The 20,481-nt window shown below is 41.8% G+C and overlaps 1 protein-coding gene across 2 annotated transcripts in view; it reads left to right on the top strand.

Moving 5' to 3' along the window:
* RAD50 (RAD50 double strand break repair protein) overlaps positions 1-20,481 on the top strand; it is a 484,618-nt gene that overhangs the window by 33,933 nt on the left and 430,204 nt on the right. For both annotated transcript variants that reach the window (XM_069244739.1, XM_069244738.1), the window contains exon 3: positions 15,578-15,661. In XM_069244739.1, the coding sequence (XP_069100840.1) occupies positions 15,578-15,661 (84 nt within the window). The remainder of the gene's footprint in view (positions 1-15,577; positions 15,662-20,481) is intronic.

Below are 20,481 nucleotides of genomic sequence, written 5' to 3'. Positions count from 1 at the left end.
GAACCCGCTGCCTATTTTGTTACATCATAGCTGTGCACCATTAATGAATTCCCCCTGTTAAATGTCGCGTTTTTTTTTTTTTTTTTTTTTTTAGGTCGAACAATGAACCCGCTGTATATTTTGCTACACCATAGCTGTGCACTGTTAATGCGTTCGCCATGTTAATTATTCTTAATTTTATTTTTTTATTTGTCTTTTGCTCACTTCAATCAAATTGTTATGAATATTAAATTGTATATGATTTCCTGACCAGTGGCCTTTGCATTGGACCGCACAGAGAAGTATCCCAGTCAGAATCTCAACATGGTCCCCAGTTAACTCAATGTTTTTTTTTATTTTATTTTTTGGCCAGTCCCGCTGCGTGCCAAGCCCCTGCCACCCGATGCTTAACTTGTGTCTGTTGTTTCCGGTCCGGAGCACAGCCCCTATCTTGGGGGGGCAACACTTACTTCCTGCCTAACCCAAATAATGTTGGCACAATGCAAATCTAGCTAGAGGGAAATAAAAAGGCGACCCTAAGGGCGAAACTGCACAGTAAGCTGAAGGTGCAGTGGGTGGTTTTAGACGGATAGCCAGAGGCCTGATAAGGTTTCAGGATTGCGCTGCCTCAGTATTCTGTGTTCGCACCTTAATTGCAGCCGCTGCATGTTGGTCACGGTCAATGGGCTCCGGCATCTTTTTATTACTGATTTTGCACTGCTGCAACCGCTGGCGGCTAACACGCGATTGTCAGCAGTCAAACCTTATGCTAGTACCCATGCAGTGTGCATTCTCCTGCCAAAGGTAGTCACGCTAGGGTTAAGAACTGCTGAGCACCCAGGATAAATTAAGCCACTCTATAAGCGCTTGCACTATACTATCCCCAACCTCAGCTTGAGCAATAACAACCAAACACCAATGACTCTTTACGCTTTTGGGCTCCGGTTCCAGTGTACCTGCGGCACACTTCGTAAGATAGCCCCGGTAACAAAGGGGGAAAAAGAAACGGCAAACTGCCCCCATAGTAACTAGCGTGCCATCGCTTCACCACGGTGCTCGCTCTTGCCCCACCTCGTGACCCACAAAGTGAATTCTGCCTGGGCAGCAGAATCTTTTTAGTCCGCCCTCCACACTGAGGGCGGGGTGGTGTCACCCCAACCCATTTGAGGGTTTGTACTTTTCTTTGTTGTTGCTGTACCCCCCATTGGCCAGACGTCCTAGGGGGCTCCTCCCTCTCCCTTGAGAGGGAATGCTGGATGTCCTTCATTGAATTGCCGCTGAGGCGGCATTGAAATCTAATTTCCGGGTCCCCGGCGGCGGTTAATGCGCCGGCCCCTGATGCCCCCTGCGGGGGCGGTCCTTTGCCATTTCCAGGGATCACAAGATGTGCATACATTATGGTTTATCCATTATAAAGAGAGGTCCGGTTTGTTGGAGGACATGAGTCGGCACTATAGATTGAATGCCGATGACTATATAGGACGGTGTCATCTTTTTGTGACATACTCACTTCAACAGAGTTCCAGTGCTCCGGACTGTGAACTGTACTTAGGAAGCACCACTGCTTACTCAATTAGCCACCATACCCTTCACAGTGTGCTTGACAATGCATGTACATCTGCTCCTTTTGCAGTTTACCCGCATAGCTCTAAAGTAATCTGATATTTTTGTTGCTCTGTAACAAAGCACCCACAAAACAGTCACTGGTCCACATGTGTACCAGAACACGCATTCACCATTTCTCACTCCGCATCTCTTACAAATGATGCTAAAGCCTTTATACTTATAGCACTGTACTGGTAAGTGATGTTTGTATTGCTACAGTCTTTCAGTTCCATTTCTTTTCTCTTTGCTAGGAACTTTAAAGTGTTTTTTCCTCTAACTCCACTGTGTAAAGTGAATGTCTGCCATGTTATATCTGTGGTGCGTTTTATTACATCTATATTCAGTCTACTGAGTTTGACATACTTTACCATTTAATACTCCAAAGTGAACCATTCTGAGTGCATTTTTCAATAATGGCATCACAGTATCTTTCACTTTAGGCATAAATGGCCTTGTCAGGCCTTCACCCGGGGAAGGGGTTGCTTAAAATGTTCACATTCAAACAAAAAACAACTATTACATTTTCTTGGGGAATAAGTACTTCTTTTACCTTTTTGCTAAAAATGCCAATTCAGTGTGTCCTGGGAAGAAATTTTAGTTGGCGAGGGACTCGTGTTATTTTCATATATTTTGATGAACCCAACATGTGAGAAATCCATAACTGATGGAGTAGAATTTTTTTACTGTTGTTTTAATTCCTGTGGTCGTAGGTATAGCTACATACTTCTCTAATGATATAGTTTCACTACTTGATTTTTCCGGTGTGCATAGCTAGGAGCTATACATAAGTAATCAATGCCACTTTAGAAAAATAGTCGTACACGTTTGCGTTAGTCGAACTTTGTAAGTTTGATTGTAATACATAATCTGAAGTAATTCTGATGGTCAGCTAGTTTTAGTGCAGTATTGACATTTTGAAAATTGAAAAAAATAGATCTGTAAACTGATTAATAAGTCTTTATGCAAGTTTGGTTCCCTGGAAACCTATTGCAACTCCAGGTTGGTGCTACTACCAGCCACCAATGAACCTTCCTTTTATGCTCTTTGGTGACCTGTTAAACAGGCTTAAAGTGTTCTTTCGGCCACAGGGCCTTTTGTTACCTTTTGCACCTCCATTTCTGTTTTTTGTTTATTTAGGAATTGCCTGCAGACAACTTTCTATTGTCAAAGACCTGTTTTTGACAATGTGAATGATTACAGTGGGATTTGGGCCAGTTCATTGGTTGACTTTGTCATCCTGGTGTGCTTCTTATTGAATCTCTTTCCTTCCGTCTGTGTTGGCCCCTCCCCTGGACCACACTTCTTTACTATCCACATGATTGGATAACTTGTATCCTTCCACTGCCCACATTTAGTGAAGTACTTTTAAGGCTTTGACTGATGCTGCCTTGCGGTGCTACTTCCTTGCGAACCCCAGAACCCTGCCGTGTTTAGGATAACTCAGCCAGCGCCGGGGGTCACCTTGCTCTCACACTGTCTGGTATCATATGGTCACTGTGAGCAGACTGCATTGCAGAAATATTAAAAAAAATGCGTCAAAAGCACAGAGGAGACACTGTGAGATCACAGGACTATAAGAATAACGATTAATCATTTGCATTCTGTTTTTCCTCCCCTTTACATAGAACAAAACACAGAGTGCCCTTAGTGCTTGCAATAATACTTTTTTTTTTTTTAGCTTTTGCCTACAGCTGCCGATTTTAGAACTAGAGAACCCGTTTCGAGTCTCAGCATTGGCTCAACATCCTGTGATTTTGGGCAAACCATTTAATCTCCCTTCCCTTAAAAATAAACCTAAACGAATGTGTCCTTACGTAATGTAACTGGTACTCATGTAAAAAAGCGGCCATACTTTCGGGTCCATTTTGCTCTATCTGAAACTGCCTTTAGGGCACTTCACTTTACACATCTGTTGCTTTCTTTGATTAATATTTTTTTCTTCTTGTTTGTTTTTTACACATGTACAGCAACCCGCATTGCTACAAAACATGTCAAAAATATTGACAAAGCCAATAGATCTCGCTTAGGCAAAACCTATTGGCTTTGCCAATGTTTGTTAAATTGGCGCTCCCGTGTCCTGTGAGAGTCTCTAGAGCCCCTCGCTGACCAAATGTCCAGATATACAATACATTTTTCACCCTTATTTTTTTTTTTTTTTTTTTTTAGAAATTATCTGCACAGATTTACACCGTAAAACAAGAAGCACAATCTGCTGACCAAAATCTAGCTTCCTGACACATTTGGAGTAATTACGTTTAGCAGTTTTTGCTGTAGCCTGCCCTAAAGATTTCTATACAAAAAGCATTGGATTTTTTTGTTTCTTTCTCGACTCCTGCTTAACGGATCACCTTGAAACTTTCCAAGGAGCTGAAGTGGATGAACTTTTTTTTTGTAAAGTTTTGTGAATATTTTCCAAAGGGGTCCATTTTAAGTTATTAGCATAACAAAAATATGCTCTTTCTATTTCAAAGCAGACCTAACTATACTTTGTGGCGACTGCCTCTAGGTAAAAATATATATATATATACATGCAAAAGTTTACTCTCCTCCTGCCTTGACATTCGACCTCGCACTTCAGCCTCACAGCGCTGTAGTGTTTCTCAAAGCGGGTTTCGGAGAGAAAAAGGAGGCACGAACAGGTATGTTTATGAAGAATACATACTTTATCATTTCATTTAAAAATTAAACAGTGCAAGAACTGACAGACATGGTGATGTGATTCGGCACACAGGCCTATTACTGACCACCATGTGCATTTGTGAAGGTGATTTTAAAAGAGGTCAAATTACCCTCCCAATTTAGTTGAAACAGACGAGTTAATATATACTGCAAATACAATATCAAGCATTATTCCTTTATTAGTCAGTTCATTGGTCGCTGATACAATTCAAGCATCAGAATTTTAAAATATGATAAAAAAATAAGCTAAACAAAGTGTCTTTAAAATAATCAATGAGTCAGTACGAAAGACAGCATGGGTGTCAGTGTCTTCCTACATCTTTTAAGGTTTAGTACCAATTTTTTGCCTAAGTCCTATTGCGATCATTCATTTACCCTCAATTAATCGGGTCACAATATCTCCGTTGATTTCTGCAGAATACCTACATTCCTGAACCTTTCCCGCTAATAAAGATGTGATAATCAAATTCTTTTTCAACACATTTTTTTTGGCAAATAATGTTGTCAGTAGCTTCCTGCTTCTTGTAAGGTATAGTACCCATTTTAAACCATAGTTCAATCAAAGCCAATTATTAGCTCATGATTTATCAGGTCACAGCACCCCCATTGACTTCTTCAAGATGTAAATATTCCTGGTCATTTCCCTCACCACTCTCAAAGTCAATTATTCAGCATTAATCCATTGGTTTAATTAACACCAACAACATTATTTCACATTTGACATATAAAATGGCAAGAAGTAAAGAAAATGTACTACCAATACAATTTATGGCAGGTAAAATAGCCTTTGCCATTTAGGAAAATCTATTTTGCATCTTCATAAGTCCTTCTAAAGTGTGTATTGTAAGCCTAAAATGACAGTGTTCTAATACATAAATGTAGGGCACACTACGAAGTTATTTCAATCAGTAGGCCTTGTAGACTTTTTCATTAAGTGAGCTTAGACTGGATTTAAAACTTAATTCCTAATCTCACTTAGCAAAAAACAACAATAATGCTTCAAAATTATTTCTGCTTGGTTTTTTTAAATATTATTTGAGGATGAAATCATAAAGTTGATAACATAGCAGACAGGAACTTTATGAAAATGTGTTTTAGGTTTCCTAAATCAGACGTGGCTTAAAGCGAGTTGTGCCACGCATACTACCTCCAGAGTTGGAATACACATCATTGGCTGGGAGCGCTAATGATCTTGGATCAGTGGACAGTGACATGCCTCTGAGTCCAGGAGGGGTTGATGGGTGTTAGCTGCTGCCACTTAGCAGGCATTAGCTAACTGAGAGTGGATACGAACAACTGACACAAAAGAGGGCAACTTTAGCACTATCTCTTTTGTCTAGAAGATGCCAAGGAGAGCATCTTCTGTTCATTTCTAGAACTGCACAGCCTGACTCCAGCCACAGTTGGACAGAAAAAACAGTTGTACCCATATCAGGTGGGAGGGGGAGCTAATCTTAATATGGGAGTGGCTTAGAAATTGCAACCAGGCCTCCCTGGTGGCTGCTGTATTTTGCAATTTTGAAACAGGGGCATCTGGGTGATATTATGGTGCTGTGAAAGTATGTGGGAGAGCTGCAAAAAAATATTGTGGTTTGGATGGTAGAATTTCTCCAATTACTGGAAGGATAAATGTGGCACCTCTGCTTCCTCAGAACTTTGCTGAACCTAAGAAGACTCCAGGTGAAAAAGGCAGACCTGTTGCAAGATGAGAAATCTCTTAAGAGTCAAGTGGTTGCCCTCCATTTTTATGGCGCCATTGGCACAAAAAACTGAAGGACTTCTGATTCCAGCAGGGCCGAGCTGACCACAGAAGACTAGATCATTCAAGAGATCTGGTTGGGAAGAGACCTAGTACCTAGAAGCGTGTCCTGAGACGCTGGGGGCTTCAGGCCTGACCAAGAGGAACTTTCCCAAAACTTTGAAAAAGGTGGGACTCAATCATGTTTTTTCATCCTATGGAGGAATGGCACAAGATGCTTAAGTGTGCCCAGGTAGGTCGCAACCAAGGCGTTCAAGAAAATTAGGTTTGTTCCACTGAACTTTTTTCACACTGAACATTGGTTCAGCAGACCTCTTGGTAAGGGTATCTAGCCTTGTCAAGCTCTGCCCATTTTTCAGCCTTGCCTTACTGGAGGATTTCGACTTCCAAAAAAGTACCTGATGGCCAAATGTACAAACCATTTTTATGATTGTAGACACTTATTTGGAATTTGCGACTGCAGACGTTTTTTTTTTTTTTTTAATAAAGGAATCCCCTATTAGGAGTAGGTAATATTTTACCCACTCTCAAAATGGAATTGCACCCCCATACATTTTCAGTATTTGAAGGAGAGTTTTAGATTTGTTTTAAGTACCGATTTGGTATGCAGTATATCAATATTTTGCAACTGAAATCCAGTAGCAGAGCATTGAAAAGAAAATTACTATTGAGTTGGAGTGACAACCCATTTGCAAAAGAGGATTGCCATTGCACCCCCAACACCCTTTTGTGAATGTAAAAATAAAAAAATAAAAATACAGTTTAGTGGGGAGTAGGCAGTAGTAAGAGGACGTGTGCCAACATTCAAACTTAAAAAAGAAAGTAACATTAAAAAAAAAATACATCACCATTTCCTTTTCGGAAAACAAGCAGCATTTAAAAAGTAAGAAGAAAATAAACATTACTATATTGTAAATCTGTCACAGGCATGGTGGTCTGCCAACCCGAGCAGGCCAGAGCCCATGTAATGGCTCCAGTCTTAGATTGTGACCATACTTTATTTATATTCATGTGGTAGGTTACATTATGACCCACTCTGAATGAGACTTGTTTGGTCTGACTTATTAGTACCCAGGTCCGTTCTTGAAATTTGTTTACTGGTCACAAAAATACTAGTTGCAAATTGCAACCGGTAAATAGTCCATCATGGCCTAAATCCAGAGGTAAAATGTTGTACTGGGGCTGGGTGGCTAACCTCTTCAGCTCTTAAGCCAACTTGCTGATTATGAAATCTAGGTTTGTTGAGCATGGAGTTTTTGGCGCCAAAACAAACCGCTTCACGTAAAGCTCAACAATGATGTCCATAAAAAAGACTGAGGGCCAGATTAATCAACTTTCACGCAACTCAGCAAGACACCTTGCTACGCAGTGAGAAAGGGAGAAGGCAGGAATGTACCATATTTAACATTAAATGGCATACCCCTTTCCTCTCCTTGTGCTGGCACATAATGTGCTGTCTTGTGCCAGCGCAGTCTCCCTTACGCCATAGTGCAAGACTGCCTGCATTGCATGCAGGATTGTTAATGTGCCAGAAGGGACACCTTCCTGCAGAAAAACAATCCTCTGAGGCTTTTTGTTCTTTCTACGTGTGCTGCAGAATGTCTAAAAAAGAAAAACACAAGGAGAAATCAACATATTTATCCTCATTATACCTCCCCTGGGTAGGTGTAGCAATTTGACGCATTCCCAGGTGTACCACTCCTAGTAAATCTGGGAATGTGCCACAATAAGTGGGTTGATGTGTGGGAACACCCGTGCTCCTCACGCTCCACCTATGGAATGCCTCCCTGGTGCAGCGTAATGGAAGACTGCAACCTAAACTACATTGAAGTACTCAAGATTTACCAAGCACAGCAGGGCCATGCAAGGTGGCCTTGTGTTGCTTGGAAAATCTGACTTTTATGTTGTGTTGCCCTGCATTACCATGTGTGATGCAAGGGTAATGCAACACTCTAAAAATTCAACCCCTAAGTCGGAAGGTAAAAACTTTGACCAAGGCTACCTGCTTGGTGTATCCAACCTCTACTCTATTGCAGCCAGTTTCAAATCGCACAGAGTCCCTTTCAGCCATGAACAATGACTTGTGATTGCTTCTTTAATCTTTCCTGTTTCTTTTTGCTGTAAAACTTTAAAAATCCAATTCTCCATTCTCCTAATCTATCTTGATATAATTTTGTTAATTGCATTTCTCCCTATTTTCCTAAATACATTTGGTGATACTTTTGGTTGTGTTATTTACTTAAAAAACGTTGGTACTGTTTGAGAATAGCACACACTTCTGGGTGTTGCCAGATCACAATCTGCAGCATGAAGATGACTACTGCATCCTGGTATTGCAAGACCTCTCAACTCTCTTTACCAGTTGATCATCTCACCCTCAGGTGCACCCGGCAGCTTTGAGTGGGATTCACTAGCAGTGTCCTTCACTTGTTCTCCTCCTACCTTTCCAACCAAACCCAGTTTGTCTGTATTGCAGTTCTAGGCCACAATAATTCCCTATTACCTGTGGATTCTCCCTGGGTTTATACTGTTTCCTGTCATCTCCAATGTTTACATTGAGCCACATAGGTGCTCTTCTAACGGATAGCAGCATCAAGCTTCACTAATATCTTGATGATACGCAGCTCTACTTGAAAATCTCCTCTTCTTCAGACATCCAAGGACTCAAACACTGCTTGCACATCATTCAATTCCTGGATGTGAGGTGCCTACCTCCGTCTCAATCCTGCAAAGACGGAATTCCTGTTATGTGGCAAGAGCAAGAACATAGACACAGTATATGCATGGGGCAGTGACATGAACCTTGATGGCTTCAACCCCCAACATTAACCGAATACTGAGTCACGTGGATTGACCCTAGACACCAACCTCAAAGAAAAACATTGCCAAAAAACGAAGACTCCCTTGTTCCAGCTATCTCTTCTAAAGAAAGTCAAACCATTTTTTTCCAAAAAGTGACTTCAGAATTGCTGTTCAGACCCTTGTACTCGTGCATCTGGATGGCCTACTACATGGCGTACCAGATGCCACACTGACACCCCTTAGGGACATCAAACATGCTGCAGTATGTCTCATCCAGGGCCTGAAAAAATATGGTTGCATTACTCCTGATGGAACTCTTTTGGCTCCTCTTGCCGACCCACACCATATTTAAAACCAGCTACATAATTTACAAAGTATCATGACCTGCACCTCGACTTATCTTACAAACAAGCTCACCATCTCTGGTGGATCTCAGCACACCTGCAGCCAAGCTGCCATTAGAATATAGAGTAAGAAGTGTAAATAAATTAAATTCACAAAACAGCCTAAGCCTTTTCTGTCTGTGCACCCAGGAGCCGGAGCAACCTCCTCCATAATCTATTAGGACCTCCCCAATGCTGCTCCAATTTAGAAAAAAGTTGAAGACTCACCTCTTTAAAGAACACTATATCACGAAGCATTAATTGTCATGAACCCAGCTCTTTCTGCTCTTACCTTTTTACTTTGACCATGCACAGCGCTCCACTGCCTTTTGTCCAGGTTTTCTTATAGTAATACCATCAACTTAAATACCCACATACATATTTGATCAAAAATATTCCACAATGGCAGTCCTTAATCTGTTCAGTGTGCTCAATGATCTTACCTTTCTGAATTCAAAACAGTGTTTCAGGTTTTAGGTTCAGGCCTCATGTTACCTTGTCTCTGGGAAATGGTCTGGTGCAGCGGTTGGTGGTGTGCCTTTCCTGGTCGCTCAGTCAGTGACTCAGCTAGTGAGCAAGAGATCGTGGGCAGCATCCTAGCCTCTCGGAATTTGATACTGAATGCAGAACAGATTGGCTGGCCTCTACAATGGTCATTCAGCTTTAGCAGTCACAGCCTCTTGGCCGGTCCTTAGCTATGGCAGTTTGGTTGGGCCCTGCACTTGCAGTACACCTGGGGTAGGGGCAGAATAGGTTTCAGGTGAACTTCCAGAGGACACTATTTCAGGGATTGATGATCCGTCATGCATTTTGATAAATAAACCATGCTGGGAGACAGGGGCACCGTTCTGTAGCCTATATAGGTGCAGGTTACAATCCTGTTAGCAAGTCATTTCTCCTAGATTCCCCAAATTTTGAAAACACTGCACACTGCTGAACTTCTCCTCCTTGCCTTGACAGTTTGCCCTCCTGAATGGCCAGACACTCTTCTTTTCTCTCTGAGTAGGCAGACTTCTATGTCCTAGGCAGATCTACAGGGCTTCAGCAAGTTGTTCAGACTTCCCATGAAGTTGCTTGACCTGTGGGAGTTTGGCTGTCAGACAGACACCAGACCTGGATCACAGTATCTCTTAGAGTACCTTGTAGAGCTTTTTCATGGCCTTGAACTTGAAAGTGGTATAAAATTGCATGGTTGGGGTGCCACCTTTATATGGATTTTGATTTTTGTTTTTTGAAGGAAATGATGATCCACTGTCAATTCAAGAACTGGTTTGAGGTAGTTCATTGTCAAATTAAACATTTTGTGGCTTTAGTGCGGACAGTGTTTGTGAAAGTGGATGGCTATCACTGCAAGTAGTGATGATGCTGGGTCCAAGCAAGAGTACCCAAACCATGACCACAATTAAGTGTGGAACCTTTGCATCTGGCTGTCATCAGCATTCCAGCAGTAGCACTCAGAGGTACAAAAGTGACAGGGCCTGCTTAGAAACATCTCTCCTTCTAGCAGAATCTGCTAACTCGCCCCATCCCCTTTCCATTAACCACATGGCAATGCTGAGAGCTGACTAATACTTAGTCCTCTGCTAAACTATCCTCATAGGATTCTTAAATTCAGCCATGTCTTACTTCACCCATGCTTCATTGTCTAGAGCTCCTACCTGGGCTTCAAAAATGTAGGCAATACCGGTCCGCTGTCTGGGGCAGCCATACTCTAACCTTCATCTTGTACCATGTATAACCCAGGACTATTCATAATGGATCCTGCTGTTCTCAACAACCATACAGCTGCAATAACAAAAAAGTCCTGGTACTATCTGCACTTGACACACATGTATCCAACATTCACACAGGATGTGATTGCCAGGACCTGGGTGTCACATGTAAGCAGAACTTTACAAGAGTCGGGCTTGCAGGTACCACACTTTATCTAATCCAGTAAAAAGGTCTGCTCAGTACTGTAATTCAGAAAAACAGTAGTCTTCCATCACTGCTTTATGTCAGCAACTTAGAATGTGAAAGTAGTTCCATGTGGATATAGAGAGTATATTTTGTGTCCCCCCTCAAAGTCACAGGGCAGATTCTGGACCTTATAATCTTCATGGATAAGCCAAGGCCTCAGTGCGCCTAAAAGATATGCATGTTAACTGGGCCAAAGAAAAGTCAGGATATCATTTTCTCATGCATCTGGGTCACGCAGGCCCCGGCTACACTTTAATTTACCATGCAAAAGACTTTCCTCTCACAACAGTGATATTTGCATGTTTTACAGACTCTTCAGATTGTGCAAGAATTATGACAACTGTTAGAAATGGGGTCCCTAGTTGGCAGAGGTATTCACCTTTGTCCAAATAGGGATCACAATCCTGGTCAGGGTAAGGCACACACAATCCAGAATATCCTGTGGTAGCTTGGCACTGAGCAATCAGTGTTAACTTAGAAGGCAGTGTGTAAGGCAATGTGTAAATTATTTGTGCAATAAACCATACAGCAACACAGTGAAAATGCCACAAACATACACCACACAGGTTTAGAAAAACATAGGATATTTATCTGGTTAAATGAAGGTAAAAAATGATAAAACTTCAATAAGCACAAGTTGAGATCACTTTTGCAAGATTAAAAAGAGTCTTAAATCTTAGAAATCAACAGTTGTCTCTTATTTGCACAAAGTACAGAGGAGGAGATGCGTAGAAAAATAGGGTGTGTGTCGGAATTTCTGGTGCGACACAGATGATGCGTTCTTTCTTTCCACACAGCAAGATGCTTTGCATCGATTTCCTGCTCGCCGTCTTGGTAGCTCACTGCGGTGCGGGGATCTTTTTGGTGCCCAGGGATGATGCATGGAAATCCTGGATGTGTGGAATTAAGTCACAGGCGTTGCGTCAATCTGGTAGGCCATGCATCGCATTTTCTGTCGCACAGCAGGCGGTGTCGATTCTTCGCTCGGGAAGTCGGGCTTAGTCGTTCCGGTTTAGCTGTGCATCAATCCGGTAGGGCTGTGCGTTCGATTTTGGGCAGCAAGGCAGGCGCTGCGTCGATTCTTCACTCAGAAGTCAGACTATGTTGTTCCAGTTCCGCTGTGGCGATTTTCTCGTCGCAAGGCAGGCTGTGCATCATTTCCGGCAGGCTGATTTTCAAGGAGTTCCTTGAAGACATTAAGGGCCTCATTATGACCCTGGCGGCCGGCGATACACTTGCGGTGTTCCGCCAGTGTATTATGACCGTGGCGCATTAGCCACGGCCATATCGCCGGCCCCTCCACTTGACCGCCAGGCGGTCATAATCCCCAGCTTGGCATGGGCAGTGTACGGGCCCCCAGGCACAGCCCCATCGCGCATTTCACTGCCCAAATTTCTGGCAGTGAAATGCGTGACGGGTGCTGCTGCACCCGCTGCACATCAACATTGCCACCAGCTCTATTATGAGCGGAAATGTCATAATAGGGAGCCACCAATACTGCCAGCACTGGCGGTATAGTGGTGCCCGCGGCTTCAGCGGTCTTTTTGAAAGACCGCAGAAGTTGTAATGAGGGCCTAAGTCTTTTTGGCCCCGAGGCTTCAGAAAACAGGAGGCAAGCTCAATCCAAGTCCTTGGAGAGCACTTCTCGGCAAAGTCAGAGGGCAGCAGGGCAACAGCAGGGCACCAGTCCTTCACAGCAAAGCAAAGCAGTCCAGATGAATCCTTAATGCAGCCAGGCAGTTCCTCTGGACAGGTTGCAGGTAGAGGTTCAGAAGTGTCTGATTTGAAGGGGTCAGGGATCAAGTTTCCATACCCAAAAATACCTTTGTAGTGTGGGAGACTTCAAAGAGTGGTTTTGAAGTGCACAAGGTCCCCTTTCAGTAGAGGTCTGTCTGCCAGGGTCCCAGTAGGGGTTTTGGCAGTCTATTGCATGAGGACAGGCCACTAGGCTTTGAAATGTAAGTGTCAGGCTGTCCACCCTCCCAGCTCAGGGAGACCCATTCAGTATGCAGATGAGGTCAGGTGTGACTGAGTATCCTGTGTTTGTGGTTGTCTAGGTGAAATGCACAAGGGAGCTGTCAATCAGCCCAGCTCAGAAATGGATTGGAGATGGGCTGTAAGGCACTGATGGATTTTAAGTGCAGAGAAATGCTCACTTCCTAAAACTGGCATTTCTAAAATAGTAGTATAAAATCCATCCTCACCAATAAGCAGGATTTTCTACTACCTCTGCCCATACTAAATATGACCTGGTCAGAACCTACCATTTAAACAGTTTAAGGGGATAGCCCTAAAGGTATCCTATGAAAGGAGCAAGCATCACAGTAATGGGAAACGAATGTAGGTGTTTTCCACTACCAGGAGATATAAAACACATGTGTACATGTCCTGCCTTTTACCTACATAGCACCCTGTCCTATGAGTGACCTAAGGCCTACCTTAGGGATGATATATATGTCGAAAAAGGGGAGTTTAGGGCTTGGCAAGTACCTTTTTAAATGCCAAGTCGAAGTGGCAGTGAAACTGCACACTCAGGCCTTGCAATGGAAGGCCTGAGACATGGTTGAGGGGCTACTTATGTGGGTGGCACAACAAGTGCTGCAGGCCCACTGGTAGCATTCAATTTACAGGCCCTGGGCACATGTAGTGCACTTTACTAGGGACTTACAAGTAAATCAAATATGCCAATAAGGAATGAACCAATATTACCATGTTTAAGGGAGAGAGCATATGCACTTTAGCACTGGTTAGCAGTGTAAAGTGCACAGAGTCCTAAAACCAGGACAAAGTGTCAGAAAAGTGGAGGGAGAGAGGCAAAAGGTTGGGTGATGACCACTCTAAGACTGTCAGGTCTAACAATAACCATTTGAATTTTGACCGAATTAAAAAAAAAAAAAAAAAATCTCCCTTACAGTCCAGTGTACCCATGCAATCTTTGATAAACTCCTGTGACATCTTTGATTGTGACCCATTGTCATTGGCAGTGCCAAATCTATGGGTGCTGTGGGCAGTTCCTATTGAGACTACAGTGAGTGGTTGATCTCTCAAGACTTGATCATGGCAGTTCACTCTTAACTTGCAAATATAAAGCACATGATAAACTGCTAGGAGCAATGTTTCATGTGGCACTGCACTTTTCCAGAGAATCTCTGAAAACTGACCACATCACTGTTGTACTCTGTGCCCATTGAGACTAGCCTAGTGTACATGACGGAAAGCATCGCTCGTAAAGTCTTACTAGATCATCTACTCCTTACTTGTCAAAAACGCTGCAAGTCTCTAATGAGCAGCGACCCCCCACCCAGCACGCAGTTCCTTTTACTAGAACCCATGCCATTCAAAAACAAGTTCACCAGGACCTTATGTTTTAAAAATAATGTGATTTAGAATTTGGATCTCGCTCTCCCACATTTCATTACTATCGCTCTTGTAATATTTAAGAAGGATTTGAAAAGCCTTCTCTTCCAACTTTACAGGGTGTCTTTAACCTCCTCTCTGCTCCCTTGATTCTTACTCACGGTTTAGCAGCGTCTCTCGCTTTACTCACCCCCGTTGCCTCTGTTTTAACAATAGCACATCTTCTAGGGCTGTTATTCCTTCTTTGTCCAGGACCAGCTACTATATATTATGGCGTGTTCACTATGTACGATGCTCTGTATCCTTAGTTTAAGCCTAATTTATTTAATTATATATGAAACCGGTCAGTACTGACATTGTAACAACGTTTTCAAGCTTCCTTCAGTGAGCTTTCGTGACCTTGTAACAATGCTTGCAAGCTCCATTCACTTACCTGTACATGTCTTTCTTTGAGCGACATTATATTGTAATCTGCGTATACTTTTAGTTTCAACACTTTTTCTTTGTGTATACGTATCTTTGTTCTTTCGTTGTTAATTAAGTAACTTGGCATTTCTATTCTTGAACAACATCCCAGAACCATGTTCACTCTATACGAATATAAAAAAAAAATCATAGTGTAGAAAGATCTTAAACACTCACGAGCATCGCAAAATCTTCTAAAACAACACTAGTCTAGCTACTTATGTTACATCTCCAGAAAAATGCAGACGAATCCCTGTCGCCATGTACTCAGGAAGGTAACTGAAATAAAATCCTTGAATATTGTATGTGTTGTGGTCTTGTTGCTCCAGGTAGACAATCCTGCTTCCCCCTTTAATTTGGATCGAAAATGTGGAATGAAACGTAGCACAACCAGCTTTGGGTGCGAATGATCGGATTCATTCCGGATGTTATTCATACTATTCACTCAGGTAGCACCATATGTAGAAACAATGTCAGTGTAGTGTTAATGTTTTATAATATTATAGATCTGAGAACACTCGCTATGCGCAAGATTATATTTAACAGTATTGTAAATACTCACAATCCATTTTTATCCTAATTTCTGCAGACTATAATTGAATGTCTCAAGTATGTTACAACGGGGGATTTCCCTCCAGGCACCAAAGGAAACACATTCGTTCATGACCCAAAGGTATTGTTTACATTCTATATAGTTCAGTTTGTGTTTATCTGTATTCTGTGCAGTGTGTCCAAGTCCGCAAAGCCTATTTCTGTGGCGACCTGATGTATTTGGCTCGATTACTTATTGATAATCTAAATTACTTCGATTTCTGGTGTTTTTCGTCACTGTCCTTACTGAATGAGTAAATATTTTCTCTTCCAGACATTATTTGTCTCTAAGCAAGCTTCTTTAACCAATGTCAAAGATGGTATCTCCTGTTCACCAGGGACCTTATTACTCTCCAGAAAGTTCTTTAATTGGTTTCTCGTTAGCACCTGCATTTTTTTTGTCTGAGCCTTCTGATGGAAGTAGAAGTAGATGGATATAGACCTCATCTTGAACTTTAAAAGTGAAAAATAGCCAACCTTCCGAAAGGAAGCTGTTCCAACAATGTACATGGAAATAGCTCGGTGTACATCCAGGGAATGCAAAATCAATTCCTCTTGTAATGCTGAAGAAGGTAAAAAAATACCTGTAATTGCAACTCCTGGGATGTGTCAAAAGAGTGAGGGATCTTTGGAATGAAAGAAGGACTTTTACATACAATCACCTTATTTAGCAAGAAATGAAGGAATGGTTTGCAACATAAAAGCCCCCATTTCTCCAATTCCCATGCCTGAACAGCCACAAAAAGACCATATGTGAAAGTTATTTGAGGTCTACTGAATCTAATAGTTCAAACACGGGAAAGATTGTGAAGCTTTTAATACCAGTGGAGGGTCCCAAGATGGAAATGGGCAATGCACAGTTGTACTTTGGGAAAACACAAAAAAATCATAAATTATATTAAACATTGACTGCTAGGCTCAGTACAGACTCTCTTTCAAGAAATCCTTTCGGATATGCACTGGCTATCAAAATATGCCAGTGGCAGTTGTGTTAAAGATTATGGAACGTTTTGATTGTTGCATACAGGCTGGTATAGCCTAATTTAGGTGAAATATCTTGTGTCTGCAAAGAGGATCTTTCAATTGCCACACCCATAGTTGAAATATGGTGACTTCTGGAAGAAGCTGTGCTGTGAGCGGAGACTGGCTGACTGAGATACCCATAAGAGACTGGAGGAAAGACGAAGAAAATGGGTATCAAAGGCTTTCTAGGTTATTATGGTACCATCAACAGGACTTTTGTTTAGTCCTCCTGTAACCTTTGTCACCTTTAGGATGAATGGAATCTGAGCAAAGGCATTACAGAAGACCTTTCGGCCATTTCACATAGAGAACATCTACCACCCACCCCTTTGGAGATAAAACCTTACTGCAAAACCTGGGAAGGAGGAAGTTCTCTGTAGTTGTACAAAACTAATCCAGCCCTAAATCTCTCTGCAATCTGATGAAAAATGAAAGAAATTGAGAAGTAGGGAGCCTGAGGAGGAAAATACTAAATTCAAATGTTCTACCGGCTCATTCAACCTCCCCAGAAGATGCACTGAAGTGAGTGAGAGACAGGAGATTCCCCTCTGCCCATAGACAGAGTTCCCAGGTCAAGGCTCAGGGGTTCAGAGAATCAGTCCTTTCTTGGTGATGGATGTAGGCCTAGATTACTTGGTGGGTAGTCCGAACCACCAGTTGTTTTAGAAACTCCATTAGATGGAGCAGTGCCAAATGGACCACCTTCAGCTCCTTCCAGTTGATTGAACTCTCTCATTTTTGTGATTCCACGTGCACTGGGCAGATTTGGCATCCAGGGTTGCTCTCCACTCTAAGCTGATGGCATTTGTTGTCAACACCCCTGTTGATAGAAGGGACAGTGTGTAGGACCTGCTCCATTTGTAAGGGGTTAGAGACTACTACAGTGACTTTTATAGGATTCTGAGCTTTAAAATTCTGAGAGACTGCACTCCACTAAACCAGAAGATACTGCCCCAATGACTGATGGTGCAGTTGGACTCAAGGAAGGATTGATGCCAGCTACCCCAAACCTTCAGCCAACTATGCCCCGTTGGCTCCATTGCTGAAAGAAGAGATGTTAGAAATGTCCCCAACATATGCTAATTTTGAGTTGGCAGAATTATTTGGCATAAGTCTGTTCAAAATAATGCTGCAATAAATTGACTCTTGAATTGGCACCAGTCAAGATTTCTTTACATCGATGAGGAATGCATGATTGTCAGAATGTTTCAGACCAGTTCTCTCTTTGCATATTGTCCCAAAGGAAGAGGAACAGAACAGCCAATTATCTTAACTATAGACATATCTGAATATTTGGTCATGAAACCTACCTACTGCAGATGCCTGTAGTCTCATGAAATCTCCTGGGTGAATATAAAGCCAAAATCCAGGACTTGAAATTGGAAATGCTGCTCATAAGTGCAAAAACACAGATACCTTTGGGAGATTGGGTTTATCAGCACATTGAGATATAAATGTCTGATGCGGGATATGTTTGTGCACTGTCTTTAAATCCATTTCAGACTTAAAGTCTTGTGAGGCGTTCTGCACAATGAAGAGGAGTGAATAACAATCCAACCCCTTTTCTTCCAGTTGTACTGGAACAACCACTGCTTTGATCAGTACTTGTGAATGCCCTTAAACAGCACATTTTGACAACTAATACAATAAGGCTACATGGCCAGACAAAAGAAATCCTCTGCAGGAGAGTAAGATTGAATTTGAAAAGCTGTTGTCACCAGTCAGGCCCTCATGCTGCTGCGCATAAAAAATTAAAAACATATTAGATAAGAAACTTGTCGCTTCTTAATCAACAAGGTAAATTTAAATTCCCTCCCTGGTTACATTTAGCGTGCCAACAAAGAAAGCCTTTCAGGAGCAAGTAGATTCTATAATTTGCAAGGGTATTTGCACACATTGTGAAATTAGATACCCAATAGGATTGCTTCACTGCAGTCTACACCCTTTTATCCTCAGCTTCTGTGAGATAGGCCTCTTCTAGAATAACTCCCTGTGATGAAAATCCTGCTTTTGGGGAGTCCATTTTGTCTACAGAAGAAAACGCTGAGAATTTGTGTGATGGATATTTTTACAACAATCTTGGAAATAATGGATATAAGATGAACACGTTCCCTTCCTTAACATCCTCTGAAAGATCCAGAAAAAAACTGATTGCTTCTTAAATATTCCAAAACTTCCGAAAGCTCCAGACTTGAAGAAAGTTGCCCCTTTTTTCCTCCTCCTTCAGTCATCATAATCATCAGGTGGAGGAGGTAGCCTGGGTCTGATTGCTGTAGATTTAGTTTCCAGAACTCTGTCATCATTCTTTGAATGAACCCCAGTAATGGCAGCCTCTGACTGAATTACTGGACCCACATCCTTTGCAGCTTCAGAAACAGAAGAGCCCTGTTCCATCTAATGACTTCTCTTCTGTTTCTACTTCCCTGACTGACCCACTATTGTGCACAAGGGGACTGTGGATGTCAAGCTTTTGTTTTTCCCACCCGGCATCAGTTCCTGTTTTGTCCTGTTGCCGGGTAAATGTAACATCCTCACCTCCCGACCTATTCCAAATCTGCCTCCATCTTTGTTCCGTGCAGTAGTCGCTCTTATGCTGCAAAGCCTAAATCTGCAATATGGATTTCTCACCGAAATACACAAGAAGACGACAACCATTCTAATGCTGATTGCAGTTGTTAATACAATATAATCGCCAGAGCAAATTTCAGTATCAACTAAACTTTGGAGCCCCCTGAGCTTGGAAGTTTAAGCACCCGACGTTGTACACTTGTCATTGAAAAACGGAACTGATGTAGTAAATCTGTTATCGATAGAAACCTACATTTACAAGAACAATTCATGTCTGTTTACCTTCAACGACACACTCACTAGAGATGTCAGGGTCAGCACATGCTAGTCATTTGGAAGTATTTGTTTCCCTCAGAAGGCTTTATTCTCTTCTTTCATAGTCACCTATTTTTTGACATGACAAAGACCTTTCCGCATGTTTTTTTTTTTTATAAACACCGCTCCTCTTAAGGGTTATTGTTTTTTTCTAATGTATATGTACCCAAGTTTTCTCTATTCTTTGTACATCATAATGCTTTCGATCGTATTAGATTTCCATTTATTCACCTTGCATCAATAATGATAATAATAATCATAACAAAAATGTGTTCTTTTATTTAGTGCCTTCCATCAGTCTCTTGGCTTTGCTACACTAAATGCACGGGGACTGGCATTATGTGATTTTGCGGACACAACGCTTTCCATGTAATTATGGAGATGCCGCATTTGCAACATCATCATTCATCTGCTGCATATTCTGCAGATTTTACCCCAAAGCATTTATTTCTAGCTCATACGCTTCAAAAGTTCCTAAAACACAATGACGCCTGTTCCTGCGCAATGGAATACTTTACAAAGGCTGACTGGTCATCTTCCAGATTTGTTTTGCTCTATTAAGGTCAGATCTTTTCCCAGACAGTGTTACCATGTGTAAAATGATAAAATAATTAAATAACACTGACCCAACATGTGACGCAAGACCACATGACATGCCTTTTTCGTCTCACATAATTTAGTCAACTCTGTCGCATAATTTGGCCCTCTCCTGTTGCATATTGACAGTGCCCCTGACTATACGTTCTGGACGTTACTATAAGTCAACAAAAGCATGCACAGCTTATTGACCTGTGACGCATGAGTGGCAAAGTTGGTCCCACTGGGATTCAAACCGCTACTTGTTTTTGCAAAAATATGCAGTATCTTATTCAGTTACAGAATGAGTTTAAAAAAAAAAAGTATTTTTACATTTTTTTCGGAGACATTTTTACACTTGTGTTTGTAGGAAGTTGGCTCTGTATGTGCTATTTCAAAGTAAGGAATAGCATGCACAGA

The sequence above is a fragment of the Pleurodeles waltl genome, chromosome 7 (assembly GCF_031143425.1).
Source record: "Pleurodeles waltl isolate 20211129_DDA chromosome 7, aPleWal1.hap1.20221129, whole genome shotgun sequence".
NCBI lineage: Eukaryota > Metazoa > Chordata > Amphibia > Caudata > Salamandridae > Pleurodeles > Pleurodeles waltl.
The sequence above is the reverse complement of the archived record's forward strand: the minus strand, read 5'-3'. Positions and strand labels throughout refer to the sequence as shown.